Source organism: Rhamphochromis longiceps, linkage group LG13, assembly GCF_057381845.1.
Source record: "Rhamphochromis longiceps isolate RC_006_pf linkage group LG13, R_longiceps_female_GT1.1, whole genome shotgun sequence".
NCBI lineage: Eukaryota > Metazoa > Chordata > Actinopteri > Cichliformes > Cichlidae > Rhamphochromis > Rhamphochromis longiceps.
The window spans coordinates 21,004,676-21,022,672 of NC_140569.1; the positions used below are offsets into that span (position 1 = coordinate 21,004,676).

Below are 17,997 nucleotides of genomic sequence, written 5' to 3' on the forward strand. Positions count from 1 at the left end.
AGTGCCTGCACGAATCTTGATGTGAGCTCAGTCTTGATGTCCTCCAAAAATCACACTCCACAGAGATAGTTTTTCACTGCAGAATAGCTGTGAGAGAACAAACGCCTGTGGCTACATCATCCAATTAGCATCTTTCGTCTCTTCTCTCCTCCCTTCTGGTACTGTCAGTCTGTCTCCCCTCTTATTCATTCAACACATAGTTAACTGGAGCAATCTGCAAATGTCTTTACATATACACAGCAACTGCAACCTGAAAGACATTGCTTGGTGTGATTTTAATCAGTGGTATCAATCTTGAGTACCTTTTAAGTATAAATAACACCCACTGTATGTCAGTAAAATGAACATGTTGTGTTTGCTGTAGCAAATGAGAGCAGTTGCAGACTTAGCAGTGGGGAATAGTTGTGCTTGAGGCCTCTCGCGTTCACATTGTCCCAGTGTGTGTGTGTTTGTGTGCCTGAGCGTGTGTTTCAGGATATAAATAGAGTTGCTCCACCATCAGAAAGCGGTGCTATAGGGTAGATGCCAGTCGTCGCCTCAAACTAGCCCAACCCACCCCTGTCCTGCCTGACCCCTGAGTGCCGGCACTGTGAGCATATGAGGGCCAAAATTGTTCTAAAAGCAAACAAGATGAAATGTCAAGCAGTATGCAATATATGACTGGGTGCTACTACAACAAGTTTTACTTTTAAGTTATGTGAGAACGAGTGTTTAATTTAAGCTGGAATATATCAGTCTTAAATGACGTGCAATTAACACCAGATGAGGACTGTTTAGAAACAAACTTTACATGATAGGTAATACTGTCAGGATGAGACTTCATATCTGGTTGTTTGGATCTGGATCCCTCAGACAGCTTCCCATATGCTCATAAATCATGTTAAAAACAAAAAGGTCAAATGGCAATGTTAATGACAAGAAACTGCTGTTAAATTTCAGTCAAGTGTGTAGAGATGAACCTTCAGGGGATGCTTCTGTTCTGCCCCGTTACATTCTTGACTGACAGCCCGGCTGCGTCTTCTGACAATCATACGTATGTCAAAAGACGCAGCCAGCGTGGGTACAAATTAATAGCAATAAAAACCACACAAAAAAAACTGAAACAATGGATGAAGCATCTTAACTGGTAATAGGCAAATACAGAGGGGAATGTGGAGCTTTAGCCAAAGATGGAAGCTATTTGGTCGGAGTATCTGGAGTCTGGAGTGACTCCAATCTCATTTTGCTGTAAGCACAGATGTTACTTGTGCATGCACAATGCTTCATTTTCAGTGAGGGGGCAATCTCGCTACTTTTTATTCAGCACTGTTTTCTCTGTGTTGGCAGTTAAATGTCATCCATAATTTACAGGCATTATTTAACAGCGGAGATGGAGAATTTGATTAAAATGAAGATGGACGGATGGACGGATGGACGGATAGATAGATAGATAGATAGATAGATAGATAGATAGATAGATAGATAGATAGATAGATAGATAGATAGATAGATAGATAGATAGATAGATAGATAGATAGGACACAGCTATTCCAGTTACAGTTTGAAGACAGATAATTGCACTCTCACAATTGGCTTCGAATAAATACTTGCTTCGAGCGTGTATTATATATTCATGGAGTTAATAACATGGATGTCAGCTCATTGGCTGCTGCAGTGAGAGGTGCCTGCATGTCAAAGTTGGTTACACTTCTCTTTGACATGAAGCTGCTTAATAAAACAGAAGCACTGCACAATTAAATTGACTTTCCTTAGATATGTGCCACCTGCAGCTAGGAAAAAAAACAGCAACAACAGCAATATAATATGTAGGTAGGATCGATTGTGAGGCTGGAGGGCATCACAAAATCACGGACAAACCAAGATGCAAAACAAATATTTCAAGAGTTTTGCTGTTTGCTTTATATATTTCATTGTATCTGATATTGTCTGGTCCTAAAGCCTCTATATGTTATGCAAATTCAAATCCTTTGCATGATATTGTGGGAAGATTTTGATTGCAATCTTGCATATTTCAACAGCTACTAATGTCCTTTCTCTCATAAAGTTTCCCAGGAGCCTAACTATTGTTTGTTTGCTGAAATGAGAAATAGTTTCAGATTAATCACTTCTTTCGGATCCTGCAGAGCCTCATGTTCACCTCCAGCTTGAATGACTGGCAGAAACAAAGTGTGATGAACACCCATATCCATTTTTAAGGTCATAATGGTGCATTCAAGTATATATATATATATATATATATATATATATATATATATATTTAAAAAGCCTAGAAAAGACCCTGTGGTTATTTGTTCTGCTTTTACTTTCCAATTCCTCCTACACAAAACCAGCAGAAACTGACTGCAAATTTCCCCTTCATATAATCATGTGTTTCTACAAGAGAACACAGGTGTCGGGGCACATTTCCTATGAGCTAACACTTAATTTTCCTGTGTTCAAATTTTATAGCATTTTGCATGAAATGCCTCTCATGGTCCTGGGTCTTTGAACAAGTGTTTTTGAGTTTATTACAACTTTTGTTTATTTATATATTTTCTATTTGAGTTTGCTTGGTGGTTATATTTACAACTTTATTTATTTGCTTAGGGAATTTACTCGTAAGTTCTTACATCCTCTTTGCATAACAGTTTAATTGTTCCCGCAGTGCTTTTTGTTCCATCCACTTGTGTCACTTCCCCTATATTAAGTTCGCTTACATGTTTGTTTCCCTGTTTAGTTATCACTTCCATTCTCACTTCAGTCACTTGTGGCAGTTTTTTATTTCTAGGATCTTACGTTTAGTTTTACCTTCTCTCCTGTGTCGTTGTCTTTGATTACTATCACCTACATCTCGTTACCCAGCTGTGTTCACTTACCCCCTTAATTGCTGTCTTGTGTAAAGGGAGGTCAGTGTCCCCTTTAGTCTTTGTCACATCGTGTTCTCCCAGCTATCCAATCGCCTCTGCTTATCCATTTCAGGGTTGCGGGTAGGTGGCTGTAACCTATCCTGGCCGCCGTAGGCTGAGAGTTGCCAGCCTGTTTTGGGGCTAACACAAAGAGACAACCACTGATACTTGCATTCACACCAACATCCAATGTAGAATCACCACTTAAGCTAATCCCAATAACTGCAGCGGCATCCCGAGAGAACTCACACTGACATGGGGAGACAATAAACTAGAAAGGCTCCAGCCAGATGGTGTATTTGAACCAAGGACCTTCTTGCTGTGAGAAAACAGTACTAACCACTGTTCTCAACCAGCTGCTTTGTACTTTAGATTCAGTTAGCTTGCCCAACTTTGTGTTGGATTTTGTTATTAACTTTGTTGGCTTTGGAAATTGCAATTGCAAAAATAAAGGTTAGTGTTTTGTTACATTTTTTTTTTTTTGCACTTTTTAAAAACACAACTTTAAAGTGTTGTGTTGCATTTTTGTTGTGTTTAATTGTGCTTAGTGCCAACATGGACAGTTTCCAATTTCGTTGTACTATTGTACTAAGTATGACTGTGAAATGACAGCAAAGAGTTATCTTATCTTATGTTATCTTATCTCACTTGTGTCATCCTAATAGCCAGCATTTTGGGTCTGTGCTTTGCAATTCATGACACAAAACAAAACAAAGAAATCCAATTAATTAATAACAAACACTTTATTTAAGACACACTTTTACAGTTTATTTGTTTCTTATTCCTATGCTGAAATGAAGTTCATGTAAAACCTTGATACACAATGGTATTCATGACAATCGTAGTCTTGCAACACTAAAGTACTTAACAAGAAATGTAAATCTATAGCATCCACCACTGAAGAGATATGTACAAAAAACTCATGAATACAAATACTCCAAACATGCCATTTCTCAGCATGAATAAATAACGTCAGTGTACTTCCATTTGTAATCCTTCATACGATGTTTATTCCCGAATCAAAGCTAGAACTACCTCACCTGATAGCCTTTGCCTTTGATATAACATGTAGGATCAAAGCCTTAGCATCAATTAGCTTAATCTGTCTACAAAGCAATTTAAACATCTTACAGTAAAAATAAGGCGAGTAACCCCCAAGTTTCAAGTTCTCCTTCTTCTCCTGAAGAAATCTGAACAAGATCAGTGTTTCACAGTTCACATGAAGGACCAGACTGGCATAAAAATAGAAAGAGAGAAAACCACTGATCTACAGAACACACTGTTGCAGATCAGTGAACCAACTCGAGTGGTAATCTTTCAGGTCATGACACCTGTATGCACTGTTCCAAACAAATGAAACTGAATTTAAAGTCAGCAGAGGAGTCAGTTTTTCTGCACTCTCACAGGGCTTTAAATGTCATGTAGCAAAAAAAAAAGGCATTAAAAAACATTACATTCAAAACCTGATGAAAAGCTGTAACCTGATGCGAAAGACGAGGTCAGAACTTTATCTCCATAAAACAGATTGTACCGGTGTCACCGTTCAGAGAAACGGGAGGTGCTGTGATTGAAAACGAGGTTTTTCATTACAGCAGCATGCGTCACTGTTTGAGCGGTCGTCTGTTTGCACCAAACAGATTAGAGGACGGATGATGACCATGAAACTACTGTATCTGACATAACACTTTCCCTCAGTCCTAAAACTCGTTCATTTAAAGTCACTTAAATCGATTTAAATCTGAGACAATGGATAAAAACTGGGATTTAGCTGCGCTCCTACTCTGGAGTTCATAATTTCCTCTTTTCCTATTGCACCGTGTATAGAAATGAATTGCTTGAATTAATTACCGAGAATATTTTGTAAACCTTCCCCACTTAATATTCAAAAACGTACACTTCTTTATTCAAACTTTGTACATACGCTAAAAAATGTGCTGTTCAACACTGTTCTTTTCTAGCTTAGAGCAACTCTCAAGTTTTACGAAGTATCCATGAACAAAAACAAAGTCTTTCCAATAAAAAAATTAAAAAAAATCTAAGGTTTTCAGGAATTCTTGTACTCGGGTCCTTGTGCAAACTGAGCTCTCTTTGTTGAAGGTAAAATGCCACGGGTCAGCCCTCTGCAGTTCTCTGTTCGAACCGGGCTAACGTCACATCCCTTTTCAGACACTTTAGCACATGTTAAGCCATTCAGATGAATCAATAAATTATAGTGCTTGACACAGTAACAACTCCCAAACAGAGCTGCAGCATGAGAAAATCCACAAATGTTTTTCCCGATGTAATATGACAATGTGGAGTGCGACCGGAATATTTAACACCTCTATGAAGATGACCCAAGCAGACTTAAAAAGAGAAACAACATGCTTGTAAAGTGTTTCTAATTGGAAGTCCGCTGTGGGGGGAAAAAAAGCCTGTTTTTTTAAAAAGCTTTCTCAAAACGATCATGTTCTCAGGATGTATTCTGATGTCAACCTCATAAATCCATCGTGAAAAACATAATATGCAACGAAAACAGGAACCTGAAACTCAGCAGGAGCCAATTCAACAGCGAGGAGCGCCACAAACTGTGCCGAGCAATAATCTAATTTGACTTTTAAAAAAAACAACTTTTAAATAAAAATCTGATGACACGTTTCAAGTAAACAGCTTAAAATAATTAGTTTCCTTTTAGATGTATCAACATCACTTTGAAGCATCTTCACGGCGTGGAATAATTGGAGGTGTCACATTTACATTTTCAAACATTAACCTGATTATGTACATTCCACATATCTGTCAAGCATCTCTATTTACAAGATGCACACATGTTTATGTACTATTTTAAGACAGACAACAGAGATTTGTCCTGCATTTTAGCTAAATTCAAAAAAGCCTAACTTTGAAAGTATTCCTAAATATGCAATAAATAATGCAGCTTTCAATGGTGCCGAGCGTCTGTAGGACAGAAATACAGCAGAAGGTTTTTTTCTCTTTTATCACTGCCTCTGTATTTATAGCCACTGTTACAATATTCATTTTCTGCCTTATTAATATACATAATTTTAATCTCTGCTGCGTAACACTATTGTCAGTATTGTGGTTCACTAAAGGAAAACGTTTGCTTGATCTGAGATCTGCTTGATCTCTCTTTTTTTCTTTTACGACTAAAATTTGCAGGGCTGAGTGTTAAACAAAGCCTACAGCTAAGATCTACTCATTCTCTCTGCCTCACTTCTACATTTTTAATCCCTTAATAAGTGAATTTTACTGGATCATAGGATCGTCGTTGGGAGAGGCCAGAGTTGGGACGCTAACAAACATCTGGGATTTGTCCTGGCTCTGGGTTGTGCCGCTGTTGGACACCGTAGTGAAGGAGAGTTGATCGTGTTCCAAAATGGCGAGGCGGTCGACCGGCTTCTCCTTCTTCAGGTAGAACATTTTCCTGAGCTGCTTCAGTTGTTGCAGCTCACAGAAGGTCTCCAGCACCACTAGCATGACTATGAGGCCCAAGATCAGGTAGACTGATGAGACAAAAAAAATAAGGATTAGGAGGCATATGAGTAATGATCTGCAGTGCTTAGTGTAATTAACACCATATTAAAAGCATTTTCTTTAATCCTGATGTGAAATCACTTCCCCTGGATTTAAATAGAGGTTTAAAGCCTGACTTAATCTCATACCTGCAGCATATTTATCATTTATAATGCAGCATATTTTTTCAGCATGGTAGCTGCAGATGATGTTTTGCTACTTGATACAAACCCAGTGGATTTACTCATAAACACTGTTGTTTTATGGATCAACACAAGAGGGCAGTGCAAACCATCCATGTTAACAAAAACATGGAGCATGCTTTAGAATGAAACAAAGAGAAAATGGAAAGGATAGTGTAACACTGATAGTTGGTGGTTTTTTCCATATCAAAACAGAGCCTGGCATTTGTAGGAAATGCTATTCTTTACTGTTTTTATCAGTTTAAATGCACACATACAGAATGCACTGAATAGTGCAAATCCCGAGTGCAACTCACAGAAGGAGTGGCTGCTTAACCCCAAAGGCAAGACTGAAGAGATTTTAGCAAATGAGGTAGTTTGTTCAGTATATACTAAACAAAACGCCTGCTGTTTTTTAGTTGTTCCACTTACATCACAATGGTAACACAGTTATGGTCATATCACTTCCGATGCATGTAATTCTTCACAGAGGAAGTTGTACGAATGTGTCTGGAGCCATTCATGCAAACAGACACGTTCTGTTCCTGCCTCGTCTCCTCCTACAGACTGGCACATTGTGCCTACAAATTGACGTCTATTTCTCTCTCTCTCTGGCTCTCTGACCACACACCCACATCACAAATGCTGGAGACAGTCGAGTGGAATAACATTTGACATTCGTGTGCACGCACTCCCTGATGAGACTCTATGGGTTTAAACTGAGTTTCACTTTTTTGCACTCTTAACTTTAACGGTGCTGCTAAGAATATGCTGCACAAGACAACCAGAAAATGCAGGCAAGACCTTCCTGCTGTCTCCAGTAGGTTATCGTCCAGATTTAAAACTGCTCTAACCTTGTTTATTAGAATAACTAATATGGCTTTAAACACATAAAAAACATGCATATAACTGGCAATTTTAACTGAAGGTTTTAAGAAATTGAATGTGCAGACTCAAGTAGAAGGCAGTGATTACTTCTACTTTACTGTAGAAAAAGCTATATCCTAGACACCACGTGTATATGGCCCTTCTTTGATGATGACATAAAACCTACCTGCCTGTAATTCTGATGCATCCACTCACAACACGGCGCATGGTGTAATTTTCACAAACAGGTCAAAGATAGACCCAGCTAACTGTGTCACAAAGAGGCAGATCAAAGTTGGCCATATTAAAACCCGCTAAAAGTGATTTTTCTCACATCGGAAAAATAACAGCATTCGTTCTGACACATTTGCAATTTAAATGAAGTGAAGCCTGTGAGCTAATTTGGGCAGGCAACTGGCTCACCCACACATAACACTGCTCTGCTTTCATCGTACCAAACACGCCCTCCTGATCTGCTGGTCTAGTTAAACAGCATAAGTTCCTGTCTCACCCTCTGACGTGTTAGTCCTGTTGCTGCCCTGCATTATCTGCTGTTTTATCCCTTACACCACCCTCAATTTAATCCATCCGTGATAATGAGCTCAAACTCTGGCCGTATTCTACAGCTGTTATTTCCAAATGAGAGTTGAACAAATAAAGACAATCTCTTTAGCATATGTTACACATTCTGACACTATGTGTGACTTGTTGAGGCTCTTTCCTCACTTTATAGCTTAATTAGGAAGCGAGTGCTGTTTTTAAGTGCAAACAAAGCAGGTCCTAGTTTATGAAGGATGTTGTAATTTTGAGAATCAGAGGCACTAAGAACGATACCGTAATCCAAAAATGTATTTTCTTAATAGTGATTAGACCAAAATAATAGATCTACAGAATAATTTAGTTATATAATATCACTAAAAAACCTCTGATAAGAATCAAAGTGGACAGTTAGCTACTAACACTCTCAAAAGCGACACTCACCAGTGATGCCCACTTTGTAGAGCTCCCTGAACTTCTGATTGGCAGCCTCTCCGGGCACGTAGTCTCCGAGGCCAATGGTGCTGAGCGAAATGAAGCAGAAGTAGAAGGACTCCAGGAAGTTCCAGTTTTCTTCCAGCGCCGAGAAGATGGCAGCAGGGATAAGGAAGAAGCAAGAGACGGCCAACATGGCGAGCACAGTGGCATGAACAATGGCCACCAGTGGCTTGGACAGGCCCCAGTGTGTGTGGATGTACGTGATCGGCCTCCGTGTGCTAAATACCATGATCCGTTGCACCACAGCAGTGAGGAATAGAAGGGTGAAGGGGATGCCGATCATGGAGTAAATAATGCAGAAGGCCTTCCCGCCGTCTGAGAGTGGTGCTGTGTGCCCATATCCTGCAGAGGAAAAACATTAAGACCATCAAAAGCTGCAGAATAATGTAGGATTGCAACGCTTCTGTAATCACTGCTATAAATCATAGTCTGTTGTTCTTTCTCCTGCCACGTCAGGTGTGACTGCAGGAAAGAACCACGCAAATATTTACCATGAAAGGCGATCTGTAAATGCACTGTAAGATTGTAGCTTGTTTGCATTTCATGGGAAGAGAGCTCAATTTAACTAACAGCAACATCCTGCATCACAGTTACTGAGTAAAACAAACATTTGGAGGATATAAAAGTTACGACTTCTTTTTTTAGTATTTTGTGGCACGCAACAAGTTTCCTTTATTTTTTTTAATGCAGTTTGTCTTGAACTTCAATCTAAATTTAAGATAACTGAACTTTTTTTTTTAAATTTCATTTAAAAAAGTATATATATGAGCTAATTTTGACTTTTACAGCAGCAACAGATCTCAAAAGTCTGAAAAGTGAGTAGTATTTTATTCCAACTAATTACATTATTTGGCAACAGGTAGGTAACATGCTTGGGTATAAAAAGAGCATCTTATAGCGGCACAGTTTCTCAGAAGTAAAGATGCAAGAAACTGCATCTGTAATCTGTGGAACAATCTCAGAATAATGTTCCTAAACGTAAGACTGTGACGACTGTAAACATCTCATTATCTACACAGTACATAGTGTCATCAAAAGAGTCTGAAGAAGTCTCTGTGTGCAAGAGACAAGGCTACAAATCAGTAGCAGACTTCTATAATCTTCAAGCACTCAGGTGAAACTGCAATAAAAACAGGAATGATTTTGTTGCCACAATCACTGAATCTGCTCAGGAACACTTCCAGAAATCATTGTCTGCGAGCACAGTTTTCAGGTTAAAGTAGGTCCTGTCTGAGCCAAATCTCATTTTGTAAGTTTGTAACAAACGTAACAAAAAAATGTTATGTTTAAAAACAAAAACAAAAGAAAAAACATGGATACTGGATCCTCTGGATTACAGAGGAGAGGGACCATCTGGCTTGCGATCAGTTCAAAAACCTGCATCTCTGATGGTATGGGGGTGCGAACCCGTGACTATGGAACTGACATTGTGCACATCTGGGAAAGCACCACAAATGCCAAAAAAGTATGTCTCTGCAGCTGGTCTCCTCCAGATGTTTAGACTTATATTAAAAGAAGAGGGGAGGCTAAACAGTGGAAAACATGGAACCTTTGCGACTTTTTGCAGACATGTTGCTGCAACCAAATTCAAAATGAGCAAACATTTTTCCTAAAATGATGCATTTTTAAACATTTTATTTTTTCTGTGTTTTATTGTGAATTGAGATTTGCAAATTCCAGTTCCAGCATTTATATTTTAATTGCACTTTATATTAGTATGCATACAGTCATTCCTACACCTTCTCTGCAGCCATGTTTCTGTCTGCTTAAGCTTTATCAGTATCTGTGGTCTAGTTTAAGTCATGCTGAACAACTTTGTGCTCACTTTTCTAAACTTGCATTGGTGTGAAAACATACCAGACCTAAAAAAGAGGCTGAAAACACAGGACTACCGCCTCACAACATGCAAGTGATAAAACTGTTTCCTTGTGACAAAAATCCCAAATAGTTCACCTCCACTTGTTAGTTAGCAGCTACAGTGTAACTACATCACTTCAGAATAAGACCTGCCCTAGGTAATACCATAATTGTCACTGCACATCTATTGAGTAATGTGTTTTTGTAAGGTAACAAAGGCAACAGAAAATATCCAACAATAACAGGGAGTGTCTGAGACTGAATGGTAAAATGACACGCAGGCAAAAACGCAGACCTCAGTCAGGTCCTGTTTACAGTCATCAGTTCTGTTGAGACTTAAAACAAGATAATGCGATCATTTTTTCCCATTTAGGAAGCAACTGGGGCACAGGGTCCCTTTACTACCGTGTATGTTGTAACCTCACTGCTGCCAATCTGTCAGGCTAAAGTTCTTCCTGTGCGCTGACTGATCAGCAAGGCAGGCGTGCCCTTTGTGAAGTTATCCGGGAAAAGAAATACATAACTTCTAACTTAACAAAGCTATTTCTTACACCTTGGAAAAAGTGACAGAAAACCACGTGTGTGATGCACTTGCCTAAAGCAGAATATGTGTGGCTGTCTGGGAGGGTTAAGGCCTGCTTCTCCAGCTATAGCTGTTAGAAGAAGATATTTAAATTTCTATCGCTAGCTGTAAATATATATATATTAATAATAATAATGGATTGGATTTATATGGTGTGTGTGTGTGTGTGTGTGTGTGTGTGTGTGTGTGTGTGTGTGTGTGTGTGTGTGTGTGTGTGTGTGTGTGTTGCAGCAAGGGTTGCTCTTTTAGAGTGGGTTAATGTGTGTAAACGGGGTTTCCGGTGTCAACATAAACGCAAAACACAAAGATTATATATTTCAAAATATAAAGTCCCGTTTGTACTAAGACCCGTTTGTGTGGCCTTGTCATGCGCCTTTTCTGCGCTATTCTGCGCCATGCTCGGCTGCAGCATCACCCGGCCTGCCCAGGACCTACCTGTGGTGGACAGCACCGTGCTGGCGAAAAACAGCGCTGAGGTGAAGTCCCAGTTCCAGTTGGCCGATGCGTTATTCAGGATGGATACCCCGTAATTGCTCGCCTCCAGCGCCTTCCTAAGAAACTGCTCCAGCCGCTCCTCGGAGAGGCAGTCATTTTCCTGGAGGAACTGCTTCTTAATGGTCCTCAGATCCTGCCGCAGGAGGTCTTCGTAGGGCAGCTCGACCGATGAGAAAACAACTGCGCCGAATATGAGATAGAGGAGGTAGCCCACCACCAGGGAGACGAAATACCACGTCGATTTGTGAGTCTGTATCAAACGCACACAGGAATTGCTGGCTAAAGACTGGAGCATTTTTAAGAGGTGTATCACACCGGTGTGATACTAAGCTACGTTTGTCTACGGTGTTAATTTGACCGTCTAACGTCCTAAATTGACAGCATATATCCTACACGCAGGGATGTAATAGAGACAAAGAGCAAAACGAGGAACCGCTTTCCCCTGACTGAAACCTGCCACTTGGTGCTTTCAAGTGCAGTCGGTAATCTCGACGTAATATCTTTACAAAAAGAGTGTTTATACTACAAACGCGTATCGAGTTGGTACGCTGTCGTCACTGGAGATCCTTTGGATAGATAAACCCCCCCAAAAGGCACATTTCTAAGAGGCTGACTCCTAATCTAAGCGTTTAGCTTTTACTCAGTGGGGGAAAATCCGAGCTTCAAGCGCTTCTGAAGGCATCAAATGATGTGGCGACGACAAAGGGCGTGTGACGCAAGAACTTCCCCTTTCTCCCCCCGCAGGTAGCCGAGCCTGTCTTTCGATTTCTAGTCAAAACAATCGAGAGACGTCAGAAAAGACCACAGATGGCTGTCATGTTGGGTAGATGAAGAAACGCCCCAGTGTACCCACAGGGGGGCCTGGGGTTAACTGAGGCGTGGAGACTCAGGTCCCAAATGGCTAAATTATTATTGGCCCAGTTCTGTGACAGCCAACACTTACTTCTGTCCTACATACAGAATGACAGAATGACGGCCCATTGCTGGTCCACTCCTGGCTGCCAGATCTCAATCACATGAACTGAGGTTTGTGGTGACACAATACCTAAAATATCAAAGTTAAAGCTAATGCAGGTAGAATGGGTGTTAATCATTGTTATTAAAAATGAAACAAGAATATTTTGGAAGACATAACAACTAAATATGTCAGATAGAAGTGATATATCCAATATGTTCCATTGTAAATATATATATATATCACCATCAGACAACATACAGTCGAAATACGCAAGGGCGACTACATCACAGTTGTACTTACTGAAGAGTGTTCTTTGCATTGATGACATAGAAAGGAAAAATACTGAGTCAAAGGTGTGGTATGGTTTACAACGATGCATCAACAGTCATTATGCATGGATTACCCTGTCAAACTTCTGCTTTTGTTTCTTTAAAGTTACCTGCCCTTCGAAAATATGTTTTGCGTTACTCGAAGTGTTTTCCTGTCACACAGCTTTTTTTTTTTTAAGTTTTTCAAGTGTTTAAAAGTTTTTGCGGGATTGCTTGTACAATACACCGAATAAAATCAGATTATATAAAACTCTTCACTTTGTTTCCAACGCCTGAGCAATGAGTAGCTAAATCTTTAATTGCTTCTCTTTTTCCACAGAACAGGGGAGATCCTGGTCACGTAACTGAGACCGATGGGAGAGGAATGACAATAAATTATTTATTAAAAGACTATGCAATTAACCTAGGTTAACACAAATTCAAATAAGAGCGCCACCTATCCAAATAAGACCGGTAGAGCACCCAGATTCCATTTAATTTAACGTTTTCCATTGTAACAATGGAAAAAAATTACTAAATTTACATGTACTTAAATTGCATGAAATCATTATTTTGGGCATAAATAGTTAGTTTTGAGTGTATAAATACTGAGAACTGTGCACCCAGTTAAAAATTGGCATTTCTGATAGTCACTCAATGTTATTCCTGCATGAGGGCTCAGATTTTGCATCATACACACTTTGTAACAAGTGCAGGAATTACATTATATGATAGTGGACACGAGGAAGAAGAGGAGGCCTCATCAGCCGCTGTTAATCCAGGGCCTTGAAGTGGAGAGGGTGATCAGCTTTAGATACCTGGGTGTCTACATCTCTGAGGACCTCACCTGGTCACTGAACACCACACAGCTGATCAAGAAGGCTCAGCAGCGGCTGTATTTCCTAGGGAGGCTGAGGAAATTTGGTATGTCGGCCAAGATCCTCAGCAGGTTCTACAGCTGCATTGTGGAGAGCACCCTGACCAGCTGCATCACTGCATGGTACGGCAGCACTACTGCTATGAACCGCAAACACCTGCAGAGAGTGATAACAACTGCGGAGAAGATCATCAAGACTCCACTGCCCTCTCTGCAGAGCATCTACCATCGCAGAGTCCAGAGGTGAGCTGCCTCCATCCTCAAAGACCCCACACACCCCCAACACGGACTGTTCACACTTCTGCCCTCGGGGCGGAGGTTCAGAAGTGTGAAATCCACAACATCCAGACTCACTAACTCCTTCTTCCCCACTGCCATCAGACTCTTGAACAGCTGACCTTTTTTTGAACAGTAATAATAAAAATCTTTTGCACATCCTGCAAATTAAGCCAGCATATTAAGCTAAAGCTCTTTTGCACACATCTCTGTTTCACATCTCCATATTTTGTCTGCTTTTCTGTCTTCATTCTGCAACATCGGCTGCAGACTACAGCTACAGGTACCTTGGTGTTCATCTGAACAATAGACTGGACTGGACTCATAACTCAGACGCCCTCTACAGGAAAGGGCAGAGCAGGCTGTACCTGCTGCGGAGACTCAGGTCGTTTGGAGTGGAGGGCCCACTCCTGAAGAAATTCTATGACTCTGTTGTGGCTTCTGCTATCTTTTATGGCGTGGTCTGCTGGGGCGGCAGCATCTCTGCTGGGGACAGGAAGAGACTGAACAGGGTGATCCGAAGGGCCAGCTCTGTTCTAGGATGCCCTCTGGACCCAGTGGAGGTGGTGAGTGACAGGAGAACGGCGGCTAAGCTGTCATCCCTGATGGACAACATCTCCCACCCCATGCAGCAGACTGTGACAGCACTGAGCAGCTCCTTCAGTGGGAGACTGCGGCACCCACGGTGTGGGACGGAGAGATTTCGCAGGTCTTTCCTCCCCACTGCTGTCAGACTCCATAATAAAGACTTTAACTGATCAAGCACACACATCCATACATATGCAATAATACTAAGTGCAATAATCCTTTCTGTCATCGTTGTATTTTTACTCAGTTGTATATAGTATTTGTATTTGTATTCTATTTTTATCTTATTGTATATTTATTTTATCTTATTCTACTGTATATAGTATTTTATTTTATTCTATTCTGTACAGTTGTGTACTGTACTTATTCTTATTGTATTCTAATTTTTGCCTCATAACTTTTGCACTGTCCACTTCCTGCTGTGACAAAACAAATTTCCCACGTGTGGGACTAATAAAGGTTATCTTATCTTATCTTTATTTATTTGTACTATTTGTATTTATATGTTCTATTTCTATTGTATATGTTAATCGGCATCTGTGGATGGACAGCAAAGAAAGAATTTCATTGCACAGAGAAATGCCTTTTTGCTTGTGACACATGACAATAAACACTTTGAATCTTGAATACAGTTGCATACATCCAATCTCCTAATAAAGCATTAATTTAAAAGATGAATTTATATCTTGAGGCTCCATGTTGTGTTTGCAAAATAAAAATATTTAACTACAATCTGAAATACAGCAGGGTGTTGATGCCTTGAGTTAGCAATATGTAGATAACATAATTATATCAGCTAGAAAGTAAACCGAGTGACAACCTTTGTACTCAGTTTGAGCACTCAAACCACTTTCTATTTGCAAGTCTCATTCACACAATCCTTTTCCTTTACATCTAAGCACTTTTTCTTACATTCACACACAAACTCACTCTTTGATGGATGCAGTGGGGGTAACTTGGGGTTCAGTATCTTACCTGAGGATATATGGACTAGAGATCAAACCATCAGTCTGATTGGTAGACAACCTGCTCTACTACCTGAGCCACAGGCGCCTGATGAAGGATATTGAAGATGCTGCTGGGTTTGATATGAAACAGTAATAACTCTATTAGATGACATACCAGGTAATACTGGAACAGCAGAGCGAACAGTGGGCTACCAAGGTACACGGCTGCAAAAACTGAACGCAGAGAGCACAAATCTATTGTCACTGAGAGGCGAGGCATACCAGCAAGAGACCTGCAGGTGGCAGGCAAGAGTCAACAATTAGAAGGGCTTTCTTCAGTTCTATACAACCAAAACTGTTGCTGTCATTAGATTAAAACTGAGAAAGTAAAAATAATGACAGATCATTAGATCTTCTGCAAAATTAGCATTTTTTTTTAAATTTTTGTCTAACATATGGATCTCATTACATGAAATGTTTTCTTTAACCATATCAGCACCAACAGCTTCTGGGTGTTTTTGTTTGTTTGGGTGGGGTTTTTTTGTTCCTGTTACACTTTTGCTCACAGAAGGTTTTTGTTTTTTTTGGTTTGTTTGTTTTTTTCTTACACCCCTAGAGACAGTTTACTTTACAAAAACTTCCTTAATCTTAACCTAACCTATTTTTACATGCAACATTTACTGGGAGTTTTTGTCACAAAATTAAAGATACTTAGTGTACATGAATGTACCGTTTTTTAGATGTTACCTTTATTTCTTCAAAAAAAACAAGACGATTGATATGTGTAATCCTAATCATTTCAGGTACACACAGTCTCTTGTTCAACCTACTCCTTTACAGTATAATTGCTAACTGGGAGAATATGATGGGATTGTCCTGGATCACATTTTCTGCTAAAATTCTGCAGTTGCCGGTAATTATTTTAATTTAATTTAATTCCAGGATATTCTGTCTTATTTTAAAGGTAAAGAAAAAAAAACATTGTGGATAAAAGCTTAAGGAAACTGTCCTCATAAATATTGTGTTTACAGTTCAGTTGCTCAGGTCAGATGATTTATTTTCCTGCATCAGCAAATCCGTGACACCATGAGTAAGGCCAGTTCCTAATTTCACAAGGAACAGATGATCTCATGTTCTCATGCAAGTCAAAAGTAATAAGTTGCAAAAAAAAGCCGGATATCACTTTAAGTAATATAAAAAAGTTAGATATATTAAACACTCCAGTACAAAGACCAGAGAAAAAAGTAGAACTGAGCTGACTTTACTTTCATTTATTTTTTTTTACATATAAAGAAAACTTTTATACAAAGACTATAGATTAAGATCTACATAATAATCCTATGCAAAAATAAACACTACATTTTATTTAAGTTGGTCAGCAAGGAAGTTTTCTATCAATGTGAATAAGAACATAACGATGTGCTCAGTGGATTCTAATTTTGACAACTCCAGGTTTCTAACTCGTGTTTTAATGTATTCTGACAGCAGACGTTTTTGTGTGTCAGCAGTTCACACTGAAGTGATTTCCTACTAAACTTCCAGCTAATAAAGCTGTGGTAACAATCCGGGATAAGCCTTATAACTTTATCATATGCTCTTGTACTCTCACAGATGGACAAGTACTGATGCAGACGGAGTTTGGGTTTGAGATTGGTTGGAATGATTTTTCTTAATTACATTATCTATAGCCATGCATGTTCTCTTGATGAGGCAAGAGAGTCATCTTCTTATCTCAAGAAAACACAGATAAGAAGGTGATTAATCAAAGGAAAACAACTTTTGTTTTCATTACACAACATGATTATGGAGACCTTGGTAGCCACGAAGATGGCCTAGTCCCCTTATCTGGTTACAGATTAAGTTAATAATCACTGAAGAAGGAGACTAACACTTCATTCATGAAACTGTGCCCATTTTCTTCTTTAATGAGGACTAATCTGATTGTTATCTTGCCTTAAAACGTGTTTCCCTGTGCCATTCCTTAATTCAAAGGGCACTTGATTTGACTTGGGCTTATTCTTATTCCTACTTTTAAAAATATCAATGTTAAAAAATTAAAAGTTTTTACAGAGCAAAAGTGAAGCGTCTCCACATGAACACACACACACACACACACACACACACACACACACACACACACACACACACACACACACACACACACACACACACACACACACACACACACACAGAAGTAATCACTGCAGTCTTCTCTGGAAAATGGGAGGGCTGTTTATCTCAGCAGTAATGTCAGCAGTTCACTTTCCTGCTTAAAGAGAAAGAACCTATGGTACTGATCCAGTCATTCTCAGTTCATACATTAGTACATTACATTTTATACATTCTACAAAGGATAAAGAAAGGAAGCCATGTATTTTTATATTGTCTTTATTTAGGTAAATTCTCGCATTAGTCCACAAATTACATATGAATTTTCACCATATTTTACACAGGATCCATGACAATGAAGATGAAATTTATTAATAATAATTCATTTATTTATTTTTTTCTCTATCCTGTCGCAAACACACCCACTCGTGAACTTTTAATTAAAAATAACCAAACGCAACCACAGTCTTTTCACGCAATGAACACTTTTTTTCACAGCTCTGTATAACAAGTGGTT

At 39.4% G+C, this 17,997-nt stretch overlaps 2 protein-coding genes across 2 annotated transcripts; one reads left to right on the forward strand and one right to left on the reverse strand.

Moving 5' to 3' along the window:
• Positions 1-3,604: 3,604 nt before the first annotated feature.
• kcnk1b (potassium channel, subfamily K, member 1b) lies at positions 3,605-11,962 on the reverse strand. The gene is made up of 3 exons (XM_085428389.1): positions 11,358-11,962; positions 8,429-8,824; positions 3,605-6,388 (listed from the first exon to the last, which is right to left on the reverse strand). Exons 1-3 carry the CDS (start codon positions 11,710-11,712, stop codon positions 6,132-6,134), a joined length of 1,008 nt encoding a protein of 335 aa, XP_085284515.1. The 5' UTR covers positions 11,713-11,962; the 3' UTR covers positions 3,605-6,131.
• Positions 11,959-15,030, forward strand: LOC146655785 (uncharacterized). Its single transcript, XM_085428390.1, has 2 exons — positions 11,959-13,803; positions 14,107-15,030. The coding sequence occupies exons 1-2, from the start codon at positions 13,412-13,414 to the stop codon at positions 14,144-14,146; spliced, it is 432 nt and encodes a 143-aa protein (XP_085284516.1). The 5' UTR covers positions 11,959-13,411; the 3' UTR covers positions 14,147-15,030.
• Positions 15,031-17,997: the final 2,967 nt, after the last annotated feature.